This window comes from Dromiciops gliroides, chromosome 2 (genome assembly GCF_019393635.1).
Source record: "Dromiciops gliroides isolate mDroGli1 chromosome 2, mDroGli1.pri, whole genome shotgun sequence".
Taxonomy (NCBI): Eukaryota; Metazoa; Chordata; class Mammalia; order Microbiotheria; family Microbiotheriidae; genus Dromiciops; species Dromiciops gliroides.
The window spans coordinates 593,362,816-593,387,489 of NC_057862.1; the positions used below are offsets into that span (position 1 = coordinate 593,362,816).

The 24,674-nt window shown below is 38.3% G+C and overlaps 1 protein-coding gene across 2 annotated transcripts in view; it reads right to left on the reverse strand.

Moving 5' to 3' along the window:
- The window catches only part of CFAP36 (cilia and flagella associated protein 36), a 119,421-nt gene that overhangs the window by 17,619 nt on the left and 77,128 nt on the right, over positions 1 to 24,674 (reverse strand). For both annotated transcript variants that reach the window (XM_043987264.1, XM_043987263.1), the window contains exons 3-6: positions 23,913 to 24,014; positions 13,918 to 14,032; positions 8,504 to 8,591; positions 3,280 to 3,331 (exon numbers count right to left, since the gene is read on the reverse strand). In XM_043987264.1, the coding sequence (XP_043843199.1) occupies positions 3,280 to 3,331; positions 8,504 to 8,591; positions 13,918 to 14,032; positions 23,913 to 24,014 (357 nt within the window). The remainder of the gene's footprint in view (positions 1 to 3,279; positions 3,332 to 8,503; positions 8,592 to 13,917; positions 14,033 to 23,912; positions 24,015 to 24,674) is intronic.

The following is a 24,674-nucleotide window of genomic DNA, read 5'->3' on the forward strand; positions in this document are numbered from 1 at the left end:
GAAGTCTAAATGTGAATGCAAGAAACAGCTCTTGAGTAAATCATTATATCCCATAACTTTCTTGGCTTTGAGAAGTTCACTGGTAATTTCTCAGTCATTTTTTCCCTTGTAGTTTCCTGGAAAGTATTTGGTCACTTTTAAAAATGAATTACATTTGGGTCAGCTAGATGGTGCAGTGGATAGAACACCAGCCCTGGATTCAGGAGTACCTGAGTTCAAATCTGGCCTCAGACACTTAACACTTACTAGCTGTGTGACCTTGGGCAAGTCACTTAACCCCAATTGCCTCACCCAAAAAAAAAAAGAAAGAAAGAAAGAAAAATGAATTACATTCAGTTCCTTCATTTTCATTCAACATTTCTTCAAAATATTCAACTTTCATCATTTCCATTATTTAAAGATCCACAAATATTCCTTTTGTGTTATTAGCCTCATTAATTCATAGAAATTTATATTTCAAAGAAAACCTGTATCATTTTAACACATCAGATTGACAAAAATTGTTATTTTCATGTTATTGTATAATAGTAGTATGAAAATTTTTTAAGACTAACCAGTGGCTGATTTACCATATTTTTCCCCCTTCTATCTTCAATCATTTCTTTATTTTGGGGTAAATGTTCCTGAACATCCTGGTTTTGCCTTTTCTTCTGTCCCATTCATGTATAAAGCAACAATATTTAGTATACCCAAGACATAACCCTGGTCAAAGAACAATCACTGTCAGGTTCCTTAAAGATGCATCAAGAACACTTATCCTTAATGCTTCTCGAGAAATTTCATTTGGTGCCCCCTCTTACATAAGAGTCCATCCTTTAGCTCTAGAAGCTAAAAGTTCACCATGACTTTTGGTTAAAGTAAAATCATGAACAAGGTCATTTAGGCACACTTGTGTTATTCTTAAATGAGGCTCTGCTGATGGAAAGGTTACTGCAAATAAGAATATCACCTCACTATTTTCTTACCATGTCCTCTAAGCCTCACTGCTATAATCTGAATCATCAGGTCCTTCTTTTTTCATTCAAATTCCAAGTTTTGTTAGAGGTAGTTCTTCATTATGTAAGACAGATCTTATAGCTGATGATTTGGGGGGGGTGGGGCAATGGGGGTTAAGTGACTTGCCCAGGGTCACACAGCTAGTAAGTGTCATGTGTCTGAGGCCGGATTTGAATTCAGGTACTCCTGAATCCAGGGCCAGTGTTTTATCCACTATACCACCTAGCTGCCCCTTGTGTTTATATTTGTAGGTATCACTAACATATACACTAAGCAAAAATAGCAATCTACTGAGTGCTCATTTTCTTGTCTCCAAACCACAGGAACTGCATAGGAATATAAGATCCAGGTTCTGTCAGTCAGTTTAACACAAGTGATACCACACAAGGGAGAGGGGTCCTAACCTTATTCTAATCACTGACTTTATTTTTGTTTTGTTTTGGTTTGGTTTTTTGGGTTCTTTTGGGGGTTCCTGTTGCTTTTTGCGGGGCAACGGGGGTTAAGTGACTTGCCCAGGGTCACATAGCTAGTAAGTGTCAAGTGTCTGAGGCCACATTTGAACTCAAGATACTCCTGAATCCAGGGCCAGTGTGTTATCCGCTGTGCCACCTAGCTGCCCCCAATCACCTACTTTACAACCAAAATTGAGTTCATGTATTTAACCACACAAGAAGTTTTTGTTTCTGATATTTCTTTCTTTTTCTTTTTCTTTCTTCCTTCCTTTCTTTCTTTCTTTTTCTTTCTTTCTTTCTTTCTTTCTTTCTTTCTTTCTTTCTTTCTTTCTTTCTTTCTTTCTTTCTTTCTTTCTTTCTTTCTTTCTTTCTTTCTTTCTTTCTTTCTTTCTTTCTTTCTTTCTTTCTTTCTTTCTTTCTTTCTTTCTTTCTTTCTTTCTTTCTTTCTTTCTTTCTTTCTTTCTTTCTTTCTTTCTTTCTTTCTTTCTTTCTTTCTTCCTTCCTTCCTTCCTTCCTTTCTTTTTTTTTTGGTGAGGCAATTGGGGTTAAGTGACTTGCCCAGGGTCACACAGCTAGTAAGTGTTAAGTGTCTGAGATCGCATTTGAACTCAGGTCCTCCTGAATCCAGGGCCAGTGCTTTATCCACTGTGCCACCTAGCTGCCCCTGTTTCTGATATTAAAAGTGAGTTTACCATAGCCACTGTTCAGATGACACAAGGGGTACCAAAAATTTAAGTAATGTAAACCAACATCTACAAAGCCCAAAATACTTGGGAAAAGAAGGATTAAAAAAATAATAATGTTTACCAAATGATGCCTGACAGAGAACAAACAGAACATTCTACTACTTACTGACAAATTCCCTGCGTGCCTGAATATTCACGAATATGTTCCAGCCTGCCCAGCCAGACAACAAAGGAACTGGGGCCTCTCAAAACATGCAAAAGCAAACCTCCTACAGAATTGTTACTATAGCCCTTTCCCACTTCCCTGTCCTCTACACCCCACCAAATCATACTTTATTACTGACTCATATTGCAAAATGTACATCAATATTCACATCAATATATAATGATGGGAAATAAAGAATTCTGTTCTCATTTTTTTAGTTTAGCATTAAAAAGCACATTTAAAACAGGGCTTCTGAGCTCAGTGAACTTATTTTCAAATTTTATTTTTAAATTTTGATAGTTGCATTTCAATATGATTGGTTTCCTTTGCAATCCTATGTATTTTAATTCATGCATTTAAAAATATAACTCCAAGAAAGGGAACATAAATTTCAGGACTGCCAAAGAAGTCCATGACACAAAAAAGGTAATAAATTTCTGGTCTAAAACATCAGAAAGTCCCATGTGAGAATTTCCATAGTAGAATGTCATCATAATCTATCCTCTTACATAGATATTCCAGGAATCAAATCATGCCTCCATGTATATGCATGTACATGCATATGAATATATGTATAGACAGCCATATGTGTATTTTTTTCAGTGAAGAAATATGTGTAAAATAAGATGCCTTTACTAATTGCTCCTGCCCCCCCCCAACCCCGCCAAAGAGCACGTCTAAAATGTTACCCTCTGAAAATGGCAAAAAATGAGACCAATTATTTAAGTAAAAGATTTTGTAAATGGGTTGTCAATTAAACTAGTTCTACAAAAATGAAAATTACACATGAATATCAACGCTCTCTGAGAAAAAAATAGAAATCTTGTAGATAAATTATTCTGGTATATCCCCCCAAAATTATTTATATTAAATATAAAATTCAGACATACTTATTAGTAAAAATGATGGTCTTTTTTGACATTAAACACATTGCACGTACCTGTTTATTTCTCCTTCTTTCTTCTTCTTGCTCATATTCTTCTTCTGATTTTCTGGAACATAAATGTCACCAAAAAACACCATTTTTAAGCAGAAAATAAATATATACAAGTTGTCTATTCTAGCAATATGAATGATAACTACTTACTGTTTAATGAATAAATATCCCTTTTCCACATCTAGCTTCATTTTGATTCTATTATATTAAGTTGGATAGAAGTCTCAGAGTGGTAAATATAAGATGAATTTTACACACACAAATCATCAGTCCAATTTCATGTTCGTCCAAAAATATTTGTAAATGTTACCCCAAATACGCATTTGGTAACTTCATTATTGAATCTTTATATAAATTCTATTTTCTATAAGCTGTTCAGAATCTTTAGAATTCTCCAGCATATCTTAATAATTGTGTTTGAGTAATGTTTTACATTTATAGGAGTTTTTAAAAGGCAGGTACAATGTGACATATCAGAAGAAGCAATTTAAACTCTTGTAAAGCACAAAAAATGTATAGAATGCGTTTAAGGAAAAATTTCCTAATAATTAGAACCATTTAGAAATAGCATGGATTGCCTTGAAAGGTCATAAGTTTCCTATCTAAGTGTCCAAATAAAGGGTTGAATGACCACTAAGTGGTGATGCTGCAGAAGGATAAACAGTTGAGATAGATGACCTCTAAGTTATATTCCAAATCTACGATTCTGTGGTTCTATGACGACACACTCAATTTCTCTATTCTTAGGCCCAAATGTGAATGTCAGCTTGACAGTAATAATCCCAATGGGAGTAAATACTCCAGTAAAAGCTAACTTTCTTGAGGCAAGGGCTCTTTTGGTATTTGTCTTTGTATTCCCTCATACCTATCATAAGGTACCCTCAATAGTTGCTTAATAAATGTTTATTGAACTAAATTGATTTGAATTGACTTTATTTGGCAGGGGGGGGGGCAATAAGGGTTAAGTGACCTGCCCAGGGTCACACAGCTAGTAAGTGTCAAGTGTCTGAGGCCGGATTTGAACTCAGGTCCTCCTGAATCCAGGGCTGAACCACCTAGCTGCCCCGAAATCATCCTTCTTGACAAAAGCTATCTGCCTCTTACTTCCCCTATGTGACTTCCCACTGGAATCTATAAAGAATAATTTATCCCAACATGACCAAGGTCCAAGAGACATCCAAATTCTTTAAAGAATTACTGAGGGAGGGAGGGCAAGTCACTTAACCCTCATTGCCCCACCAAAAAAAAAAAAAAAAAGAAAAAAGAAAAGAATTACTGAGGGAGCCAAGATGGCAGAGGAAAGGCAGTGAGCTCTCAAACTCATGACACGATCACTTCAAAAAACATCCAAATAATGCCATAGGACAATTCCTGGAGGAGGAAAAGCCACAGAAAACTGTACTAAAATCATCTTCCAACCAAGTACACCTTGGAAGGTCAGAAGGAAGGAGCTGTTGTGCTGAGACAGGAGTGGAGCCCAACCCCACAGTCACCCTGACACAGATCCAGTCCCAGGAAGGCCTCGCTAAAGAAAGAGACCCTCGCAGAGCCTCTGAATCAGCTGCAGCGCCAGTGTCGTCTGGAACTAAGCTCACAGTTTGGTGAGAGGGCTGAGCCCTTGGCAGAGAGGAGATTGCAGGGGTCTATGTTGGTGCTGAGGCAGAACTTGGGTTTTTCACCCCTGCTGGGAACCAGGAGGTAGGCTTGAGTAGCAGTGGCCCAGGTTGGGGAGGGGCACAGGCTTGTCAGAGCTGACAACCACAACACATAAAGCTGGTTGATTAGCAAGTTGGAACAGGCCAGGTGAGTGAAGAACGTGATTCTCCTTAAATCATACCACCTGGGACTTCTGAAGCTTGGGATACTTCAGTGTGGAAACAAGTGCCCCACTTTAAGGAACTAAAAGTCAAGTAGAAGAAAGGCAAGATGAGCAGACAGAGAAAGGGGAGGACAATAGAAAGTTTCATTAGTGACAAGGAAGATCGAGGTGCATCCTCAGAGGAAGATGTCAACGTCAGGGCCCCTATATCTAAAGCTTCCAAGAAAAATATGAATTGGTCTCAGGCCATGGAAACACTCAAAAAGGACTTTGAAGATAAAGTTAGAGAGGTAGAGGAAAAAATGGAAAGAGAAATGAGGGTGATGCAGGAAAGACATGAGAAAAAAGTCAACAGCTTGAAAAGTCAAATTGGCCAAATGGAAAAGGAGATAAAAAAGCTCTTTGACAAAAATAGTTCCCTAAGAATTAGGATTGAACAAATGGAAGCTAGTAACTTTATGAAAAACCAAGATACAATAAAGCAAATCCAAATAAATAAAAAAATAGAGGGCAATACGAAATATCTTCTTGGAAAAACTGCTGACCTGGAAAATAGGTCCAGGAGAGATACTCTGAAAATTGTGGGTCTACCTAAAAACCATGATCAAGGAAAGAGCTTAGACATCATCTTCCAAGAAACTGTCAGGGAAAATTGCCCTGATATTCTAGAAGCAAAAGGTAAAATAGAAATTGAAAGAATCCACCAATCACCTCCTGAAAGAGATCCCAAAAGGGGGCGGCTAGGTGGCGCAGTGGATAAAGCACCAGCCCTGGACTCAGGAGGACCTGAGTTCAAATCCGGCCTCTGACACTTAACACTTACTAGCTGTGTGACCCTGGGCAAGTCACTTAACCCCAACTGCCTCACTAAAAAAAAAAAAAAAAGACATCCCAAAAGGAAAACTCCTAGGAATATTATAGCCAAATTCTAGAGCTCTCAGGTCAAGAAGAAAACATTGCAAGCTGCCAAAAAGAAAGAATTCAAGTACTGTAAAGCCCCAGTCAGGATAGCACAAGATCTAGCAGCTTCTACATTAAAGGACCAGAGGACATGGAATATAATATTCCAAATGGCAAAGGAAATGGGATTACAACCAAGAATCAACTACCCAGCAAAACTCAGCATAATCTTTCAGAGGAAAAAATGGGAACTCAATGAAAAAGAGGATTTTTAGATATTCATGATGAAAAGACCTGAAATAAATGGCAAATTTGACTTTCAAATACAAGACCCTAGAGAACCATAAAAAATTGGATTTGGGAAACATGCCTGGGGTCGTGCAGTGGGTGACTATCTTGTGTCTGAGGCCGCGTTTTGGCTGGGGTTCCCCTGGGTCCAGGGTGGATGCTTTGTCCACTGCGTCACCTAGCTGCCCCATGATGACATCTTTATGGTAAAATTGAGGGGTGAGAGGAATTCACTGGGGGAGGGGAAAGGGCAGAGGTAGCATGGGGTGAAATCCCATATGAAAGAAACAGGAAAGGGCTTATTGAGTGGGGTGAAGCGATGGGGGAGGAGCAGGGCAGTAAATGAATTTTATACTCATCAGAATAGACTCAAAGACCTTAAACTCATCAGAGCTGCCTCAAGGAGGGATTAACACACACGCCCAATTGGGTGGAATAATCTATTTAATCTGGGCAGTAAGTGAGCCTAACACTCATCAGAATTGGCTCAAAGTTCTCAGTCTCATCAGAATTGGCTCAAGGAAGGAATAACATACACACTCAATTGGCTGGAGTAATGTCTCTAACCCAGCAGGGAAATAGGAGGGGAGGGGGATAAAGAGAGAGGGTAAAAGAAGAGAGGGCAGATTGGGGGAGGGGACAGACAGAAGTAAATCCCTTTTGAAGAGGGATAGGGTGAAAAAAGATATATAATAGAATAAATATCATAGGGAAGGGAATAGGATGGAGGGAAACAATAATAGTAATCATGAAAAAGAGAAAAGGGGGAAAATTGTACAAAAAATATTTATAGCAACTCTTTGTGGTGGCTAAGAATTGAGAATCAAGGGAATGTCCATCAGTTGAGGAATGACTGAAGAAGCTGTGGTATATGATTTTAGTGGAATGGTATTGTGCTCTAGGAAATGAGAAACAGGATGATCCCAGAAAAACCTGGAAAGACTCACATGAACTGATGTATAGTGAAGTGAGCAGAGCTGGGAGGACAGTGTGCACAGTGACAGCAGTATTGTCTGACGAGTAATTGTGAATGACTTAACTACTCTCAGCAGTGCAATGATCCAAGACAATCCCAAGGGACTAATGATGAAGCGTACTATCCACTCCCATAGAAAGAACTGATAAAAAGAGCACTTGTATAACCTATATCAGATTGGTTGCTGTCTTGTGGAGGGGGGAGGAAAGGGAGGGAGGGAGAAAAATTTGGAACTCTAAATCTTATGAAAATGAATGTTGAAAACTACCCTTACATGTAACTGGAAAAAAAATAAAATAAAAGTTTGTTACAATGAAAAAAAAATAATAGTAAAAAAATTACTGAAGTCTAGAGTTGGAAGAGACTTCAGTGGCCATTCTCTCTCTTTTTTTTTTGGGGTGAGGCAATTGGGGTTAAGTGACTTGCCCAGGGTCACACAGCTAATAAGTGTCAAGTGTCTGAGGCCAGATTTGAACTCAGGTCCTCAACAAAAAATACAAATAGCATACCTAATAAGTGGTCATCCAGTCCCTGATTGGAGACTTCTATGGAAAAGTAACCTACCAACTCCTAGAGGTAACCCATTCTACTTCTGGACAGCTCAAATAATGAAGAAATTTTTCCTGAAATCAAGTCTAAATTTACTTCTTTGCAATTTCCACATAGTGTCCCTGGTTTTGTCCTCTGGTACAAAACAGAACAAGTCTAATCCTTCAAATAAAAATAAAGTACCTACTATGTGCCAGGAACCGTGCTAAGCAATTTACAAATATTATTTCATTTTGTTCTTACAACAACCATAGAGGTAGATATTATTATCCCCATTTTACAGTTGAGGAAACTAAAGCAAAGAGAGATTAAGTGATTTGCCCAAGGTCAAATAGCTAATAAGTATCTGAGGCCTGATTTGAACTCAGGTCTTCTTGACTCTAGGTCCAGCATTCTGTCCTACCTGCCTCCAGAATCCTGGAGTTTGAAGGGAACTCAGAGGTCATCTAGCTCAACCATTATCTTACTGCAATATCAGCAGTTAGTGGTCATCCAGCCATCACTTTGACACTTATATGAGAGATAGCAAATACTTAAAGAGAGTCAAGATTTCTGCATCCCCGTCCTTCTTGAGTCTTCTATCATGAAGTATATTGTATATAAACACATACATGCATATGTATGTGCATATATACATATGTATACATACATCATATTATAATTCCTTATGTAATAAAATGATTAAAGAAAAATACCTAAGAACTTCCCTCAGGATTTTCATTTCCTCTTGTTCAAGTTCACTGACCACATCAGAACCATCTGTTAAACAGTCAGGTAATACACCTATCAAATTGAAAAAGAGAAGATAAAGAATAAGAATTAAACTCATTTGTCAATATTCCAGTCCATTATGAAATATACATTTGTAGTCAAAGTCTAAAATACTTTGCAAGCTATTGTCTTTCTAACATTAAGATTATGAAGTAAGCTTTATTGAAACAACATTAAATGGCAGTCATTATTTTCCTTTTTTGTTGTTGTTGTTGTTTTTGTTTTGTTTTGTTTTGTTTTCGGCAGGGCAATGAGGGTTAAGTGACTTGCCCAGGGTCACAGTTAGTAAGTGTCAAGTGTCTAAGGCCACATTTGAACTCGGGTCCTCCTGACTCCAGGACTCTATCCACTGTGCCACCTACCTGCCCCTACAAACAGAACTTTTCAAATCAACCATTCAACAAGCATTTAATAAGCACCTGCTTTGTGCTAGGCACAAATACAAAGGGTATATAAATATACAAAGAATTAAACAATCCCTACTTTCAAGAAGTTTATACTTTATTTCACCCATAGCAACAGAGATATTTATGATGAATACTGTAATTTGTCACATAACAAACAATAATTTTGTATCTATCCTCTTTATTTCTCTAATGTGTTAAAGAGAGGATTTGGGGTTCCCTCTAAGTTAATTTCTATTATTATCAATTTCCAAAATATTACAACACCTGTCCCAGATGAACTACATCCTCTAGTACTGAAAGAATTGGCAGATGCGAATACTGAACCATAGTCACCTGAAAGGTCATTAAAAAAGGAGGGGCATCACAAGACAAGAGACAGGCAAATGTCAAAATGTTTAAAAAAACCTAACAGAATCTACCAACTATAGGCTGATGATCTTAACGTCATATCCTAGGGAAATTCTAAAATGGAGCATTAAAGAGATGGCTGGTATCTAGAAAAGGAAACAGATTTAAAAGATCTAGCTTGGTTTCATCAAGAATAGATCTTATCAAGCTAACTTAATTTCCTTTTTTTAACAGAATTATTAAGTAGATGAAGGGAATGTTGTGAATATAGTTTACTTAGATTTTAGCCAAATTTTTAATAAAGTATCTCATATTATTCTCGAGGATAGAGATTAATTGGATTTCATATGATCTTAGTCACTAGGAGCCAAGAAGTAATGATTCTTATGGAACTCAAAATGCTTCAATATTAATGTGGCAGGTCTCAAGTGGAATTTTTATCAATGACTTAGATAAGGACACAGATGATATATAGTCATCAAATCTGCAGAAGACATGAAGAAGACAGCTGGGAGGGACAGCTAACACATTGGATGACAGGGTCTGGATGCAAAAAGATCTTGTTAGGCTAAAGCATTGGGTCAAATATAAGACGAAATTGAAGTGGGATGAGTGGAAAGTCTTGTATTTGGGTAATTAACTTCACAAGCATATTAAGACAGGGGAGGCATGCCTAGTGTTTCAAATGATTAATTTAACCCCTATTTTATTCCAATCAGTATTATTAGGTTTAGTGTGATTCTACAGGTATAGTGATTATTTGTTATGCTTGTCTATTAATCTATGTTTAGTTAGTCTAGTCAACTAATATTAGTACATACTTTCATATCTTATATTTAGGGATAATTAGATAAGGTTAGACAGATTCTTTCTTATATCAGAATAGTCTCAGAACTTTAAACTATGGGTTATAAGTTCACTTGCCTAATCATAAGAAGATAACTAGAGAACCTCCGTCCTTTGTACCTGATGAGTAAGTAACCAAGCCCAGTGTGGCTGAGATATCCTAATGATGTGGAGAGTCCTCCAGCTTCCTCTTGTCCCTCTGCCCTTCATCATCTCTATATTGTCCAACATGCCAATGGGTGAGCCTTGCCTTGCCTATCGGCTGTGCATATTTTTTGGCTCATGTAGATACTTTCTATTAGCCCTCATCAGTCCTAGACTGGGCTGTAGGTTCTCCTGGAGGATCAAGGTCTCTCAAACAATTTTTTTTTATTCTGCATCATCTCTATCATCTTGCCAAACACTATAAAACTGAGGTCCTGGAGAAAAAGGGCATCTCAAATCATGAGAAAGCTATGAGGTCCAATTCATTAAAAGGGGGCAGGTCCCTTTAATAAAGTGCTATTGTCTGAGGGCTCTGCCTCAGTTTCTTTTATTGTAGACTGGAGGTTTTTGGGCCCACATTAGATAACATTTGTTCTACAAAAGATTGGACGGGTTTTGGTGGGATACAAGCTCAAGATTATCAGTAACATAATATGGACACCAAAAAGCCCACATAATCTTGGGTTTCAATTGGAGCATAGCTTCTAAGAATTCTGAAGTATAATGGCTAAAATTCTAGCTATACTGTCTAAAATATCTAATGAGTGGTTGCCAATAAATTATAAGCTTTAGCAAGAGTATTTAAATGTTTAAGTATTTATTAAAGAGCACTAGGATCAGAGAGAAAGGTAAAAATCTATTTCTAAGAGACCCTATCATCCAACCCACCATGGCGAGGTCAGGAAGCCAAAAGAGAGAGCACCCCTCCGCCAGCATCTGCTTCCTACTTCGTGTCCCCCTCCCAGAAATGGGAGGCCCCTCAAGTTGATTGGCTGGTAGCCTTGACAGACAGTACCCATGAGTACACGTCACTTCCTGACTCTAGGGACCTTCACCATATGGCTTGCCCTCAGAGGCCTTCACCTCATGGCGGAGCTTTTCTACAGTAAGTCTCCAGCAGGTGGCACCATTCCAATCGTTACAGAAGTGACACTATACACCGTGCAATACCCTTGTCAGACTTCATCTGGAGTACTGAGTTCACTTCTGGGGGCCACAATCTAAGAAGGAGGAAAGTATTCACAGAGGGATATAACCAGAATAGCGAAGGACCTTGAGTACCTGTCAAATGAGGCTCAGTTGAAGGAACTTGGCATGTCTCATCTGAAGAAAAGATTCAGGTATGTGAAAGGCTGTCATGTGGAAGAGGGATTAGACTTGTTCTGTTTGGCCTTCTAGGGCAAAATCAGAAGCAACAGGTAGAAGCTGCAAAGAGGCAAACTGAGGCTTAACATCAGGAAAAATGTCCTAACAATTTGAGCTATCCCCAAATGGAAAAGACTGCCTGGAGAGGAGCTGAGTTCCTCCTGCTTGGAAGCTTTCTAGCAAAAGCTAGATGACAACTTGTCAGGTTGTAGTGGGGTTTCCCTTTGTTTACTGGTTAGACCAGATAGCCAACTCTCCAGTTCTGTGATTCTAAGGGCATTCTATTTAGCTAGATCATGAAAATCTGAGAAACTTCTGTTTATTGCAAAATTTACATTCTTACAGCTACACATTATTCCTCTCTTCCCTGCCAATCTTTGGAAGAAGGATGTCCAGTGGAAAAATAAGGATATCAGTGTGTTGTCATAAAATAATTTCTGGTTGTCAAAACATTATACTGGACTATTTAGATCTAATCTTTTAACTTATGAAGAACCAAGCAATTAGTAGAAACCCTGATTTTTGTTCATTAAAGGACTCTTTTTTGAAGGTCCTATAACTTGTTGTGAGTGAGGCTAGCATGGAAGTTTAGAATCTGTAAGAACATAAAAATCTGAATTAAGTAAACAACCTTTTCTAAAGGTATAAAACTGAATAATCTGTGTTAGAAACTAGGAGTTATTTATATTGAAATTTAAGTAAAACTTAAAGCTATAGTTTTTATTTCATTTTTTGAAAAAACTTGGGTTTTTGAATTCCAAACATCTACATAATTTCAAACTATTTATTGTACTGCAAATACTAAAAAACAGCTTTTATTAATATTTCAAAGTCATAAAATAATTAAGCAAATTCTCTAACCCAAGGAGTCTGCACATCTTATGAGCCTTTGGGGAGATGTTATGTGGGTTTACACAGCAGTAAAAAAAGGAGAAAAGAGGAAGAGTATACCTCACCTACCTAGGAGTAGCACTAACTATATGGTTGTTTCCAGAGAACAGAATACTGCTTTGTGGCTAGAGTTAGGCCAGCTGGAAGCTAAATTCAGTAGCTTCCTAAACTGTTATGAAAGAATTTGGGGAAGCTTTAAATGATGTATGAAGGGGCAGCTAGGTGGTTCAGTGGATAAAGCACTAGCCCTGGATTCAGGAGGACCTGAGTTCAAATCCAGCCTCAGACACTTGACACTTACTAGCTGTGAGACCCTGGGCAAGTCATTTAACCCCCACTGCCCCGCCAAAATAAATAAACAAATAAATAAATAAGCATAAATGATGAATGAGGTTGTTGGCTCCACAGGAACAATTCTCTATTCAAGCTAGACTGAAGAAAGGTTAATCCAAAGGAATAATTATTTTTATTTTCTCTTTTCTCTTGTAATTCTGCAAGGTGCTCCAGAGACAGGTGAAAACAGAAGTGACTTATACTCATACCTCAAATTCAATATCAGAGAATGACTTGGGTCCTTCCCAATGAGTACTTATGGCCAAGTTCCTCATAATTAAGAGTACAAAGGGAGCATGACTTAGTAGAAAGAATACTGGCCTGGGGGTAAATGGGCCAGTACCAGGCTTACCTCCTCCATTGGGGTTCTTCTACAAGTCCTTTGTGGCCTGGGGCCAATGACTTTACCTCAGTTTCAATTTCCAAATCTATAAAAACTAAGGGGTTGTCTGACTAGCTTTTTCCAAATTAATTTGTCCACAAACCTTCTACAATCCATAAATGACACAAAAATGCTGGTCCAGAGCATCTGGAGATTTGTCTTACTCCTATATTTTAAAAAGGAGTGATTTCATGAAAATTTTGGTACAAAATAATACCTATGTTCATATCCTTCCAAAATGGCTGGGTATAAAATTATTTTGATACCTAAATTATATAATTTCATATAAAATATTTCATTAGTACAAATATACCCACCATTGAGGCAGACTGTAAGCCCTTCATGCTTTAGTACAGTCTTCATGAGTTTCTAGGGCCAAAAACTTCATCAAGTGGCCAACTTTGCTGTGACAGGTCTCTCAGCACTTAGCTACGTTGGGCCTCAGAAAGAAAGGCCCATGTGTATACAACAACTTTCTAGCACTGATGTTCTGTAAGCAGAATCTCCAAGAACTCAGTCATATCCATGCCATGATGAAGCATGAGAGTATGACTTCGGTGGATAACTTAAATATTTTAAGGGGAAAATATTGCTAGCATTAATGAATATATATACCTGTGATAAAATTAATGTACTCTGGTCCTTCAGAAAAGTCAAGGGCTTTCAAGTCATGTATCACTTCAAGTTATAGTGGTAGAAGAAACCTGTACCATGATCACAATCAAATTAATGTAGACAATACTGTAAAATCAGTCCGACGCTTTAATTTTTAAAAATTTACCATTTCTTTCTTGAATTATTCGAATTGCCTGCAACTGCATTTCTATATTTTTCTGGACCATCATTGCTTTAAATATACTGAAATCTTCAGCTGCCAACACAGGTTGCAAGATGGCCTGTAGAAAGAAATATATATTAACTTTATGATTTATTTATAATTTAAAACTTTCTCTCCAAAAATATTTTACTAAGAATATAGCACTTTAAATCAGGCATGCTACATTATCTAATAAGAATTACAAGGTCTTAAAGGATTGATATGTTATTTAGGAAAAGTAGTATGAGCTATAATGGGAAAAACTGCACTTGGAATCAGGAGACCTGGGTTTGAACAATGACTCTGTAGATCACCAGCTGTGACCATGTCCAAGTCACTTAACCTCTCTTGGTCTCATTGTCTTCATTTGGAAAATAAGGATAAAAAGCAATACTTGTGCTACCAACTTTACAAGACTGATGTAAGGAAGACACAAAACTTATGCAAATATAAACTGTTATTAGCATATGAGTTGTTACAGGCTGGGTTGATATCAAAATACTCTTTTTTTTTTTTTTAAGTGAGGCAATTGGGGTTAAGTGACTTGCCCAGGGTCACACAGCTAGTAAGTGTTAAGTGTCTGAGGCTGGATTTGAACTCAGGTCCTCCTGACTCCAGGGCCGGTGCTCTATCCACTGCGCCACCTAGCTGCCCCCAAAATACTCTTAAAAGTAATTAATTAGGACAAACAAAAAACTATTATTAGACTTGGAATCAAGAATCTATAGATTACAATTTACTACAGTAATTTGTTCATTACTGATTAAAATTGATTGACTGATAGATACAAATAACAGCTACATCTAGATAGCATTTTACACTTTACAAACATTATGTCATTCAAACCTCAAACTCTATGCTATTATTATCCTCATTTTTAGGTAAGGAAACTGGCTCAAAGACACATTAAAACTCTGAGGTGACACCTGAATTCAGGTGTTCCTGCCCTAAAGAGCAGGGCTCTACCCACCATCCTGTGTTTGCTTCTAGAACCTAGCAGGTTAACTAAAAACACTGAGGATCATTCAAAATAACTGAACTGTTAACACATTTTGAAAAAGGTCTGTTAACAAATAAAATGTGAAGTTACCTATGTTGGTATAACAAAAATTAACAAAAAAAAGAAGCTCATTTAACTAAGATATTCAGGAATTGAGAAACCGGATTTGATGTATAAGAAACAAAGTAAAATTAGTCCTCACCTCAAAATGGATTCCTTTATCTCTCTTATCTAAAATCAGTGGAGTTTGGGAGAAATTTGGTTTGGATCAACAGCTTACAAACCACATATGCCATAAAGACCACAAGTTCAAAATGGAAATGTAACCTTGAACATTAAAAATTACAAGTTATAGCCAAGATGCCAGCCTGAACAAAGGCAGGCTGGCCAGCTCTCCAATGCCTACTCCACCAAAAACCTAAAATGTGTATCAGACCAAATAATGAACAAGAAATCTACTAACAACTGTAGTAAGTGACTTCATCTAAGAACTGCACAAAAAAGTTGTCCAGAAGCTGAGAAGGGAAAAAAAAAAACCAATATAGAACATCTGGCAGGAGTGGTTGGAGCAAGTGAGAGGTTTTTTAAAAGAATGTCAGAGAAACAAGCAGGCCAGTTAGCCAGATCACAGGGTACATGGAGGGGAAGAAAATATCAGTCTAGAAAGGTAGGAAAGGGCCATTTTTGAAGAGCTTCAAATGCCAGAGATGACTTTATATTTAATCCTAGAGATGATTGGAAGTCACTATTACCAAGGAGAGAGGTGACATGGTCACATCTAATGCTTTAGGAAAATCACCCTGGGAAATGAATGAAGAATGGATTGTAGAAGGAAAAGATCGAGGCAGGGAAATTACTGAAAAGGCAATTGCAAAAAAAAAAAAAATTAATAAATAAATAAAGCAAAAAAGTTTAAAAAAAAAAGGCAATTACAATAGTCGAGGTGAAGAGTAATGAGAGTTTCAACAAGGATGGGAGTTAGAGATAGATGTTATAATTTAGAAACAGGATATGGCAACAGGTTAAATATGTGGAGTGAGTGTGAGGAGATGAGGATGACAGTGAAGTTGCAAACATGTATGACCAGGAGAATAATGGTGGCCTTAAAGACATTCAAAAAGGGGGCAGCTAGGTGGCGCAGTGGATAGAGCACCGGCCCTGGAGTCAGGAGGACCTGAGTTCAAATCCGACCTCAGACACTTAACACTTACTAGCTGTGTGACCCTGGGCAAGTCACTTAACCCTCATTGCCCAGCCCCCCCCAAAAAAAAGTTCAAAAAGAAAAGTTCAGAAGTAGGAGAATTTGAAGAGGAAAAATTAATTCCACTTTGGACACAATGAGTTTGAGATGACAGTCTGATATTCATATCCATTTTGATATGTCAAAAAGGTGATAAAGGACTAAAACTGAGGAAAGACTAGGACTGAATATATAGATCTGGGAATCACTTGCATAGAGATGATAACTGGGAGGTGATGAGATCACCAAGAGAGATAGTACAGAGGGGAAAAAAGAGAGCCCAAGGTAGAACATTCATGGACATCATGGTTAATGGGCTTGACATGGATGAAGAATCAGCAAAGAAGTCTGAGAAGTTAAAGTCAGACAGGTAAGAGGAAACCCAGGACATCAGCCATAATAACCTAAAGAGGAAAAGAATATCCAGTAGAAAAGGATATTTGACAGTGCCAAAGGTTGTGGAGAGTTAAGAAGGATCAAAATTGAGAAAAGGCCATTAGATCTGGCAAAAAAGAGATCACTGATAACCCTGAAAACAAAGAAAAAACCAAAATAGCTGAAAGTCACGTGCAGATGCCTTCTGCACCCAAAATGATAGTGGGAGAGTGATAGAAAAGTGGATAGAGAATGCTAACCATCACACAAATTAAATACCAGAATCCTAAATGTGGTATACTTGCCCAGTGACCCTGTGAACAACTGGAAACATCCTGTGACACCTGGAGAAACTGATTTATCTAACTCTTCACATTTTCACCATATACTATACATGAAACCAGAACTCAAAAAGAAGTTACAGTTAAATGAAAGGATGACTCATAGGTTCTCCTTCAAGATGTGAATTGGAGGATTTTATTTTTTTATCAGACATCCAAAAGTAAGAAGAAACATAATTTCATGAGATATTTGGTCATATCACATTGCAAAGTATTTGCATATAAGACCATCATAAAAATAATTTCAACCTTTGTGCCAACACTTACTGCAGAGGATGAGGAGGTAGAGAAATTCCATAAAAATTCAGAAAGATTTTCCCAATTAAATCACCATAGATTTTGATACTGGAGAAATTCAGTGCAAAAATAGTAATAGGCAAAGATGATAAAAAAGTTGGAAAATATGGCTTAGGAGTCAGGAATGAGAGGGGCTATTCTAATAGACTACCCTGAAACTTTATGTCACATATCACAAACACTTTTTTTGCTCTAAGAAAAGAATCAGAAAGCGTTAGACATGATTATCAAAAAATAACACCAAAAAGTAAAAACTGTTTATATTTTAGTGCTCATAGTAAATATCAAAATTAATAGCTAGAAAAAGAAAAATATGATAGCTAAATAAAATAACTACAATATAAGCTGAATTATTGTTGTCAAAAATAGGAAATGAATGGAGGAAAGGCCATAGATATTGATCATAATAATTTTCTTCAGAAGTTCAGAAGTGTACCAACTGCCATAAAAAAGAAGAAAGAGCCTAAAAATCATCTTGGTTGGGCAACACATAATTTATTTGTTAAGCCAACAGGCAAGTCAGGCAAAGACCACACTGGTTTAGAAGATAAACCCTTTGGCACTGACCCTGAAGCTGGAAGGATCTGAGTTGAAATCTCACCTCAGACACTTACTATCTGTGTGACTCTGGGAAACTCAACCCCAATTGCCTTAAACATCTGGGGCTATTTCCAGTCATCCTGATATCCTTCTTGCCACTGGACCCAGGTGGCTCTAGAGGAGAGAGTGAGGCTGGTGACTTTGTACAGCCCTCCCTCACTTCAATCCAATTCACTGAAAGTCATGGCATTACCTCCACATGTCACGGTCCTCTTTGAGAATGAAGCAGAAACAACAACAAACTCCTGTACAAAATTGTATAGAGAATGACAGTGGAAGAACAAGCAGTATTACCTCATAAAACAGTGAGAAGCAGTGGAGGAAAGCAGCCATTTAAAGAAAGCTTAACAAGAGGCCTAAGCAAAGTCACACTATGAAACTGGGAGGACAACAAACAAAAGGACAACAGATATGCCATTTTTCATAACAAACTTTACACCATTAAAGATAAGTAAAGCCATTCAGACTCACACTTTCTCTAAAGTTACCATTGATTTCTTTCCATCAGCCAGATCTAATGACTTTGACCTCTCCAGCAGATTGTGCCACTCATCATTCCTACTCTTTTCACATTTAATCTCGCCTTGTCTCCAGGCTGCTTCACTATTGCCTACAGATATGCCCATGTCTCTCCCCCATCTTCAAAAAACTCACTTGATCCATCCATCTCTGCTAGCTGTTCTCTCCTAGTTCTCCTCCAATGTGTCTGACTCCTTTTTTTCAGTCTCTTTTACTGTCACTCCTATTCACTGTGGTTATACCACGAAATTCTGTCTTTGGCCCTCTTCCTTTTTTCCTCTATACCAGGAATTCCTATACCTGGGGTCCATTAAGGTTTTTTTTTAATTAAATTTCTTTGGGGGGGCAGGGCAATGAGGGTTAAGTGACTTGCCCAGGGTCACACAGCTAGTAAGTGTCAAGTGTCTGAGGCCGAATTTGAACTCAGGTCCTCCTGAATCCAGGGCCGGTGCTTTATCTACTGCGTCACCTAGCTGCCCCCGTTAATTTTATTTATTTATTTATTTTTTGCGGGGCAATGGGGGTTATGACTTGCCCAGGGTCACACAGCTAGTAAGTGTCAAGTGTCTGAGGCCGGATTTGAACTCAGGAACTCCTGAATCCAGGGCCGGTGCTTTATCCACTGCACCACCTAGCTTCCCCCCCCATTAAGTTTTAAAAAATATTTTGATAATGATATTTCAATGTAACTGGTTTCCATTTTAATACCATTTTGTTTTATGCACTGAAAAACACTATTCTGAGAAGGGGTCTATGTCACAGAAAAAATTAAGAACCCTTCCTCTATACTATTTAATTTGATGATCTCATTAATTTTCATGGATTGAATAATAACTATGCAAATGAGTATTATATCTATATTTCCAGCTCATTCGTCTCTCCTAAGCTGCAGTCCTTTATAACCAACTGTCTCTTGGACATCTCTAACTGTCCCTTAGGCATTTCAAAATTTCTTTGACCATAACTTCCTATCCTGTTAAGGGGTCCCCTAAACTTGTCTTTTTGAATTGCCATATTTTCCAGAAACACTGGATCCATGGCATGCAGGAGGCCCTGAATGTGTCAAGGATGAAGCTTCCCCTGAGCTGACATAATTTGTTGTTGCAACTCAAGCTGGACTCCCCATGTGTCCTTGGGAGGCAAGACAGGCAGCAGCCAGTCTGTGCTAGGCTGGGATAATGCTTGTGCAGATATGAAGACCCTTCTATCTTCATAGTCTAGCAGTTCCCAGGGGAAAACAATGAGGCTTTTGCCATCACCTTGCTCCTCCCTGTGGGGAGTGGTCTTGCCCTTTTCCCCACCTTTGCTACACTGTTCCCCCTCCCATGTTATGCCCCTTCCTGGTATCTCCTCCTCCCTTTGTCCGACTATTATAAAAATGTAAACTTCTATAAAAACTGGGAACCCTTTGTGTTCCACATGCATGTTCATTACTCTTGTAATAAACCTGGTTTTCACATAAGTCTGTGATGCTGTGATTGTCTGTTGACACTTTCCATCTCTCCCTGTGTTCCACTCCCTCCTAAATCTATTTTTGTCCTCACAACTTGCCTGCCATTCACTTCTCCATGCTTTCCCCAACAACCAGCCCTCTTCTAGCCATACTTTTTTCCTTTTCCAACCTTGACCAAATAGATGATAACCAATTCAATTCCACTGTGCTTACAACTATCCAATCTCTTGTCCTTGTCCAATCCCCAACCCTACATTATCCTATCATCAGCCTTTCCTGTTCTTCTCCACATGCTATGGAACAGCACTGGAGAAGTAACATAACTGTGCTAAGGGGGTCAACAAGCAATAAGCAGTTAGAATGTGCCTACTATGTGCTAGGCACTGGGCAAGGTTCTTGAGATATAAAGGCAAAAAACACCCCCTACTCTCAGGGAACAATGGAGAAGACAACATAAAAACAGCAGTACCAATGAGATATATTCAGGATAAACTGAAGTTGCCACTTTAGAAAGCACTAGCAATGAGGGAATCCGTAAAGGCTCTTATACAAAGTGGGACTTCAGTCCCTAATCCACTCTCTAGCACACTTCCCACACAGCAGCTGCTCCAAACTTTCTCTTCTCTCCTAAAGTTTCCCTCTTTATTCCTTTTTTCACAACACCTCCTTCTTCACTGAGAAAATAGGCAGCATTGTTGTTCTCCCCTATTCTACTCTTCAAAGCCCTTCATCTCCTCTCCTGTTCCCTCCTCCTTTGCTGTAGTCCAGAGTTTCTTAAACTTTTTCCACTCATGACCCCTTTTCATCCAAGGAATTTTTACATGATCCCAGGCATGTAGGTACATAAAATAGGTATGCATAACCTTTTACTGTTGCCAAATTTTTTGCGAGCCCCACATTCAGTTACATGACCCCATATGGGATCATGACCCACAGTTTAAGAAGCTTTGCTCTAGACTGCCAAAGGAATAACTCTTTTCCTCACCAAGGCTAACCCCGCTCCATTGTGCCCCTTGCTTTCAATCATTCCCATCCCACCAACCTTCTAACTCATCCTGCCTATTGGCTCCTTCTATCCTACCCACAACATGCCCAAGTCTCCCCTATCCTTAAAAAACTTTTACCTGACCCCTGCCATGCAATCAAGTTATCATTCTCTCTACCACCAAATAAACGGTCTATACTCATTTCCTCCATTTTCTCTCCTATTCATTTTTCTACCTCCTGCAATGTGGTTTCAAACTTCACTGCTCAAATGCAATCATATTTTAAATGGTTATCAATGATCTGTTAATTGCTAAGTTTGGCTGCCTATTCTCAGCCCTTATTCTTTTTGATCTCTCTGAAGCATCTGACACTATTCACCACCTCCTCTTCTCAGGTAAGCTCTCCTTGGATTTTCACAACATCCTCCTTCTACTTGTGTGACCACAACCTCTCAGTCACTATTGTAATATTATCTTCCATGTCCTGCCTCATACCCTGCCCCTCAAAATTCTGTCCTAGAACCTCTTCTCTCCTACATTATCTAGTAGATTCTATGGGTTCTATTATCTCTGGCAAATAATTCCTCATTCTAGACAGGCCACCCTCATCTTTTTTCTGAGCTTTAGCCCTGAACCGACTCAATACCTACTGGACCTTTCTACTTGGATGTCCTGTAAACATCTCAAACTCATCGTGTGCAAAACAGAATCTCTCCCAGTCATTCACCTTCTTCCATCCTGTTGAGGGTAGGTAGCACAATCCTTCTAGTAACTGAATTTCCCTATCTTGAAGTCATCTCCCACTTTTCCTTCACCTTACCACAGTCCACCACCATCCTAGTTCAGGTGCTTTTCACCTCTCACTTGGACTATTTCAACAGTCTTTTGTTTTTCTTGTCTCAAATCTCTCCTCCTTCCAATGCATTTTCCATACAACTGTCAAAATAATATTCCTAAGCAGGTCTCCCACTGAAGAAGTTCCAGTGGTTCCCTCTTGTCTCTAGGATGAAATATAAACTCCTTTGCTTGACATTTAAAGCACTTCACAGTATGATTCCAACCCACTTTTGCAGAGTTATACATCATTCACTTATTCTCTATTTCAACCAAACTGGCCTTCTATATCCCATACTCAGCCTAACATCTCTCATTTGGGAGCTAGGCAGTTAGATCCAATGGAAAGAGTGTTAGGCCTGAAGTCAGGAGAACTAAGTTCAAGTTCATCTTTGGACACTTAATTAGCTGTGTCACCCTGGGAAAGTCACTTTACCTCACTGCCTCAGTTTCCTCGATTGTTAAAAGAGGGGATGATAATAATAGCACCTACTTCCCAGGGTTGTTTTAAGGAGCAAATGAGATGACATTTGTAAAGTACCCGGCATCACACCAGACACATAATAGGTGATTAATCAATGTTTGTCCACTTCTCATGTCTGTGCTTTTTTCTCAGCCTTCCCCTGTGCCTGGAATGCTCCATTTATTCTCCTTGCACAAGCTTTTATTAGTAACGGAATACCCACTAACAATTAACAAACCAATAATTATAAAAAAAACTAGCAAATTATTATACTTATTGTTAATCCAACACAGGTGTTCACCTAAAGGAAAGATAAAAAAGAATAAAAGGAACTCGGCAAACTAAAACCCCACCTGTTTACCAAAAACATCACCTCTACCATGACAAATATTAGAGGCATCGCCTGCCCAGTGAGTTCAACTTTAACGGCCGTGGTATCCTGACCATGCAAAGGTAGCATAATCACTTGTCTCTTAATTAGGGACTCGTATGAATGGCATGACGAGGGTTTGACTGTCTCTTATTCTCTATCAGTGAAATTGACCTCCCCATGCAGAGGCAGGGATGCAAATACAAGACGAGAAGACCCTGTGGAGCTTAAGATTCATGATATAATCCTACCTACTTATCTACCCACAATCCCTCCTCCACAGAGCTGCCAAAATAGTCCTCCTAAATCACAGGTCTGACCATATTATTCCCCTGCTAAAGAATTTTTTCTAATTGCCTCTAAGGCAAAATTCATACTCCTTGGCTTGAATTTAAAGCTTTTCATCATGTAGCTCCAGCCTACTTTTCCAGGCTTATTACACATTACTAACCTACCCACCCACTCAACCCTAAACCCCCTCCCATACTGTACCTTTCAGCCAAATAGTGCTATTTTTGCTAAAAATAGTACTGTTTTTCCACCTCGCACTAATGTGCCTTTGCACTGGCTGTCCATCATGCCTCACTCCTAACCTCTACCTACTCCTAAGAGACTTGTCTCCTGAAAGACTCAGCTCCAATGCTGCATGAAGCCTTTCCCCCAGCCACTACTGTTCTACCAAATTCACCTTGTATCCCTTTTACATATCCTTACATGTGTACATTTTCACCCCAAGAGAAGGCAAGCTCCCTGAGGGCAAGGACTATTTCATTCTTGTGTCTGCATCCCCAGTGTTCTGCCTGGCACCTAGTAGGGACTTCAATAAATGCTTGTGGATTGTTTTTATTTGATCTCTCCTCAAATTATCCGGTATATGCTAATCCATTTATGTATTTCATTCCTCAGTATACTGTAACTTCTTTGAGGGAAAACGTTGTCATTGCTTAATAAAAACTTTTTAGATTGAATTATACAAACTGTTATCTAGTCAATTATCCTTATTTTGTATCTGTGAAGATGATGATCCCCTATTAAATTCCATCTTATTTGATTAAACCACAATGTATAGGTTTCCAAGGTCTTTTAAGATCCATTATCATCTAAGATAGCAGCTTGTCCCATTTCCTCCTCCCAACTTTGAACTAGATATAAATTTGATAGTATGCTATCTGTATCTTTATCCTAGTCTTCAAGTTTAAAAATGTTAAACAAAGATCAAACACAAAACTCTCAAGTCTTGATAACTGAAGCTGGGTGGTATAGCACCAGCTCCTCTTAGTCTGTGGATAATGAAAGAAAGTTGACATTTTTCTTACTTAACACCATATTAAAATTGTTTTTTATTCAAATGTTTTTTTCTACATATTCAAGAGAAGTATTTTTATATGGCTGTCCCTTCTATGGAGCTTAGTCAAAAGGTTTCAAGGAAAACAAATCCAGACATTTCTGTTCAAATAGTATTATGAAACAAAAGCCCAAACCTGTGATGTCCGGGACTTTGCAAGAGGAGAAGTACATGCTTCTTGAAACTGATTTTCATTAATTCCGATTTCTTTTAAATAACTTTCTAACAGTTTTTCAACCTAGTGAAAGAAAATAATACATATCCATTAATAACTTTTATAATGTTGAGGGGGGAAACAAATATTTTGTAAGAATTCCTGCCATCTTTAATAAAACAACAGATAAAAATTTGAAAAATTCTACTATTCTCCCTACACACACACACACACACACACACACACACACACACACACACACACTCTCTCTCTCTCTCTCTCTCTCTCTCTCTCTCTCTCTCTCTCTCTCTTTTACTGTAAGACCTGTGATTTCAGGCATAGAGAGAAAACTCCAGCTGAGAAATGGCCTCTAATAATGCCCATCAGCACCTTCTCTTCCACTTATGGTCTCAGAGTTGCTAAGGGCACTCAAAAGTTAAGTAGTATGCACAGGGTCATAGCCAAAATGGGCCACAGAAATGACCTGACCAAGGACTACCAGACTCCAAAGCCAGCTCTTTATCCATGTATAGATGCTATCTTCTAAATCATTATAAATTAATTCATATAGAAGTCTCCATAGAATAAGCACCCTTTTTTTCAATAGGGAAATACCCAAATGTAAAACATAATTTGTTAAGGGCCATAGGTAGAATTAAGATGAATTTAGTTTCTACAATTCAGATCCTCTACTAAAATCAACCAAGAATTCCTTAATATCAATAAACTTAATATCAATAAACT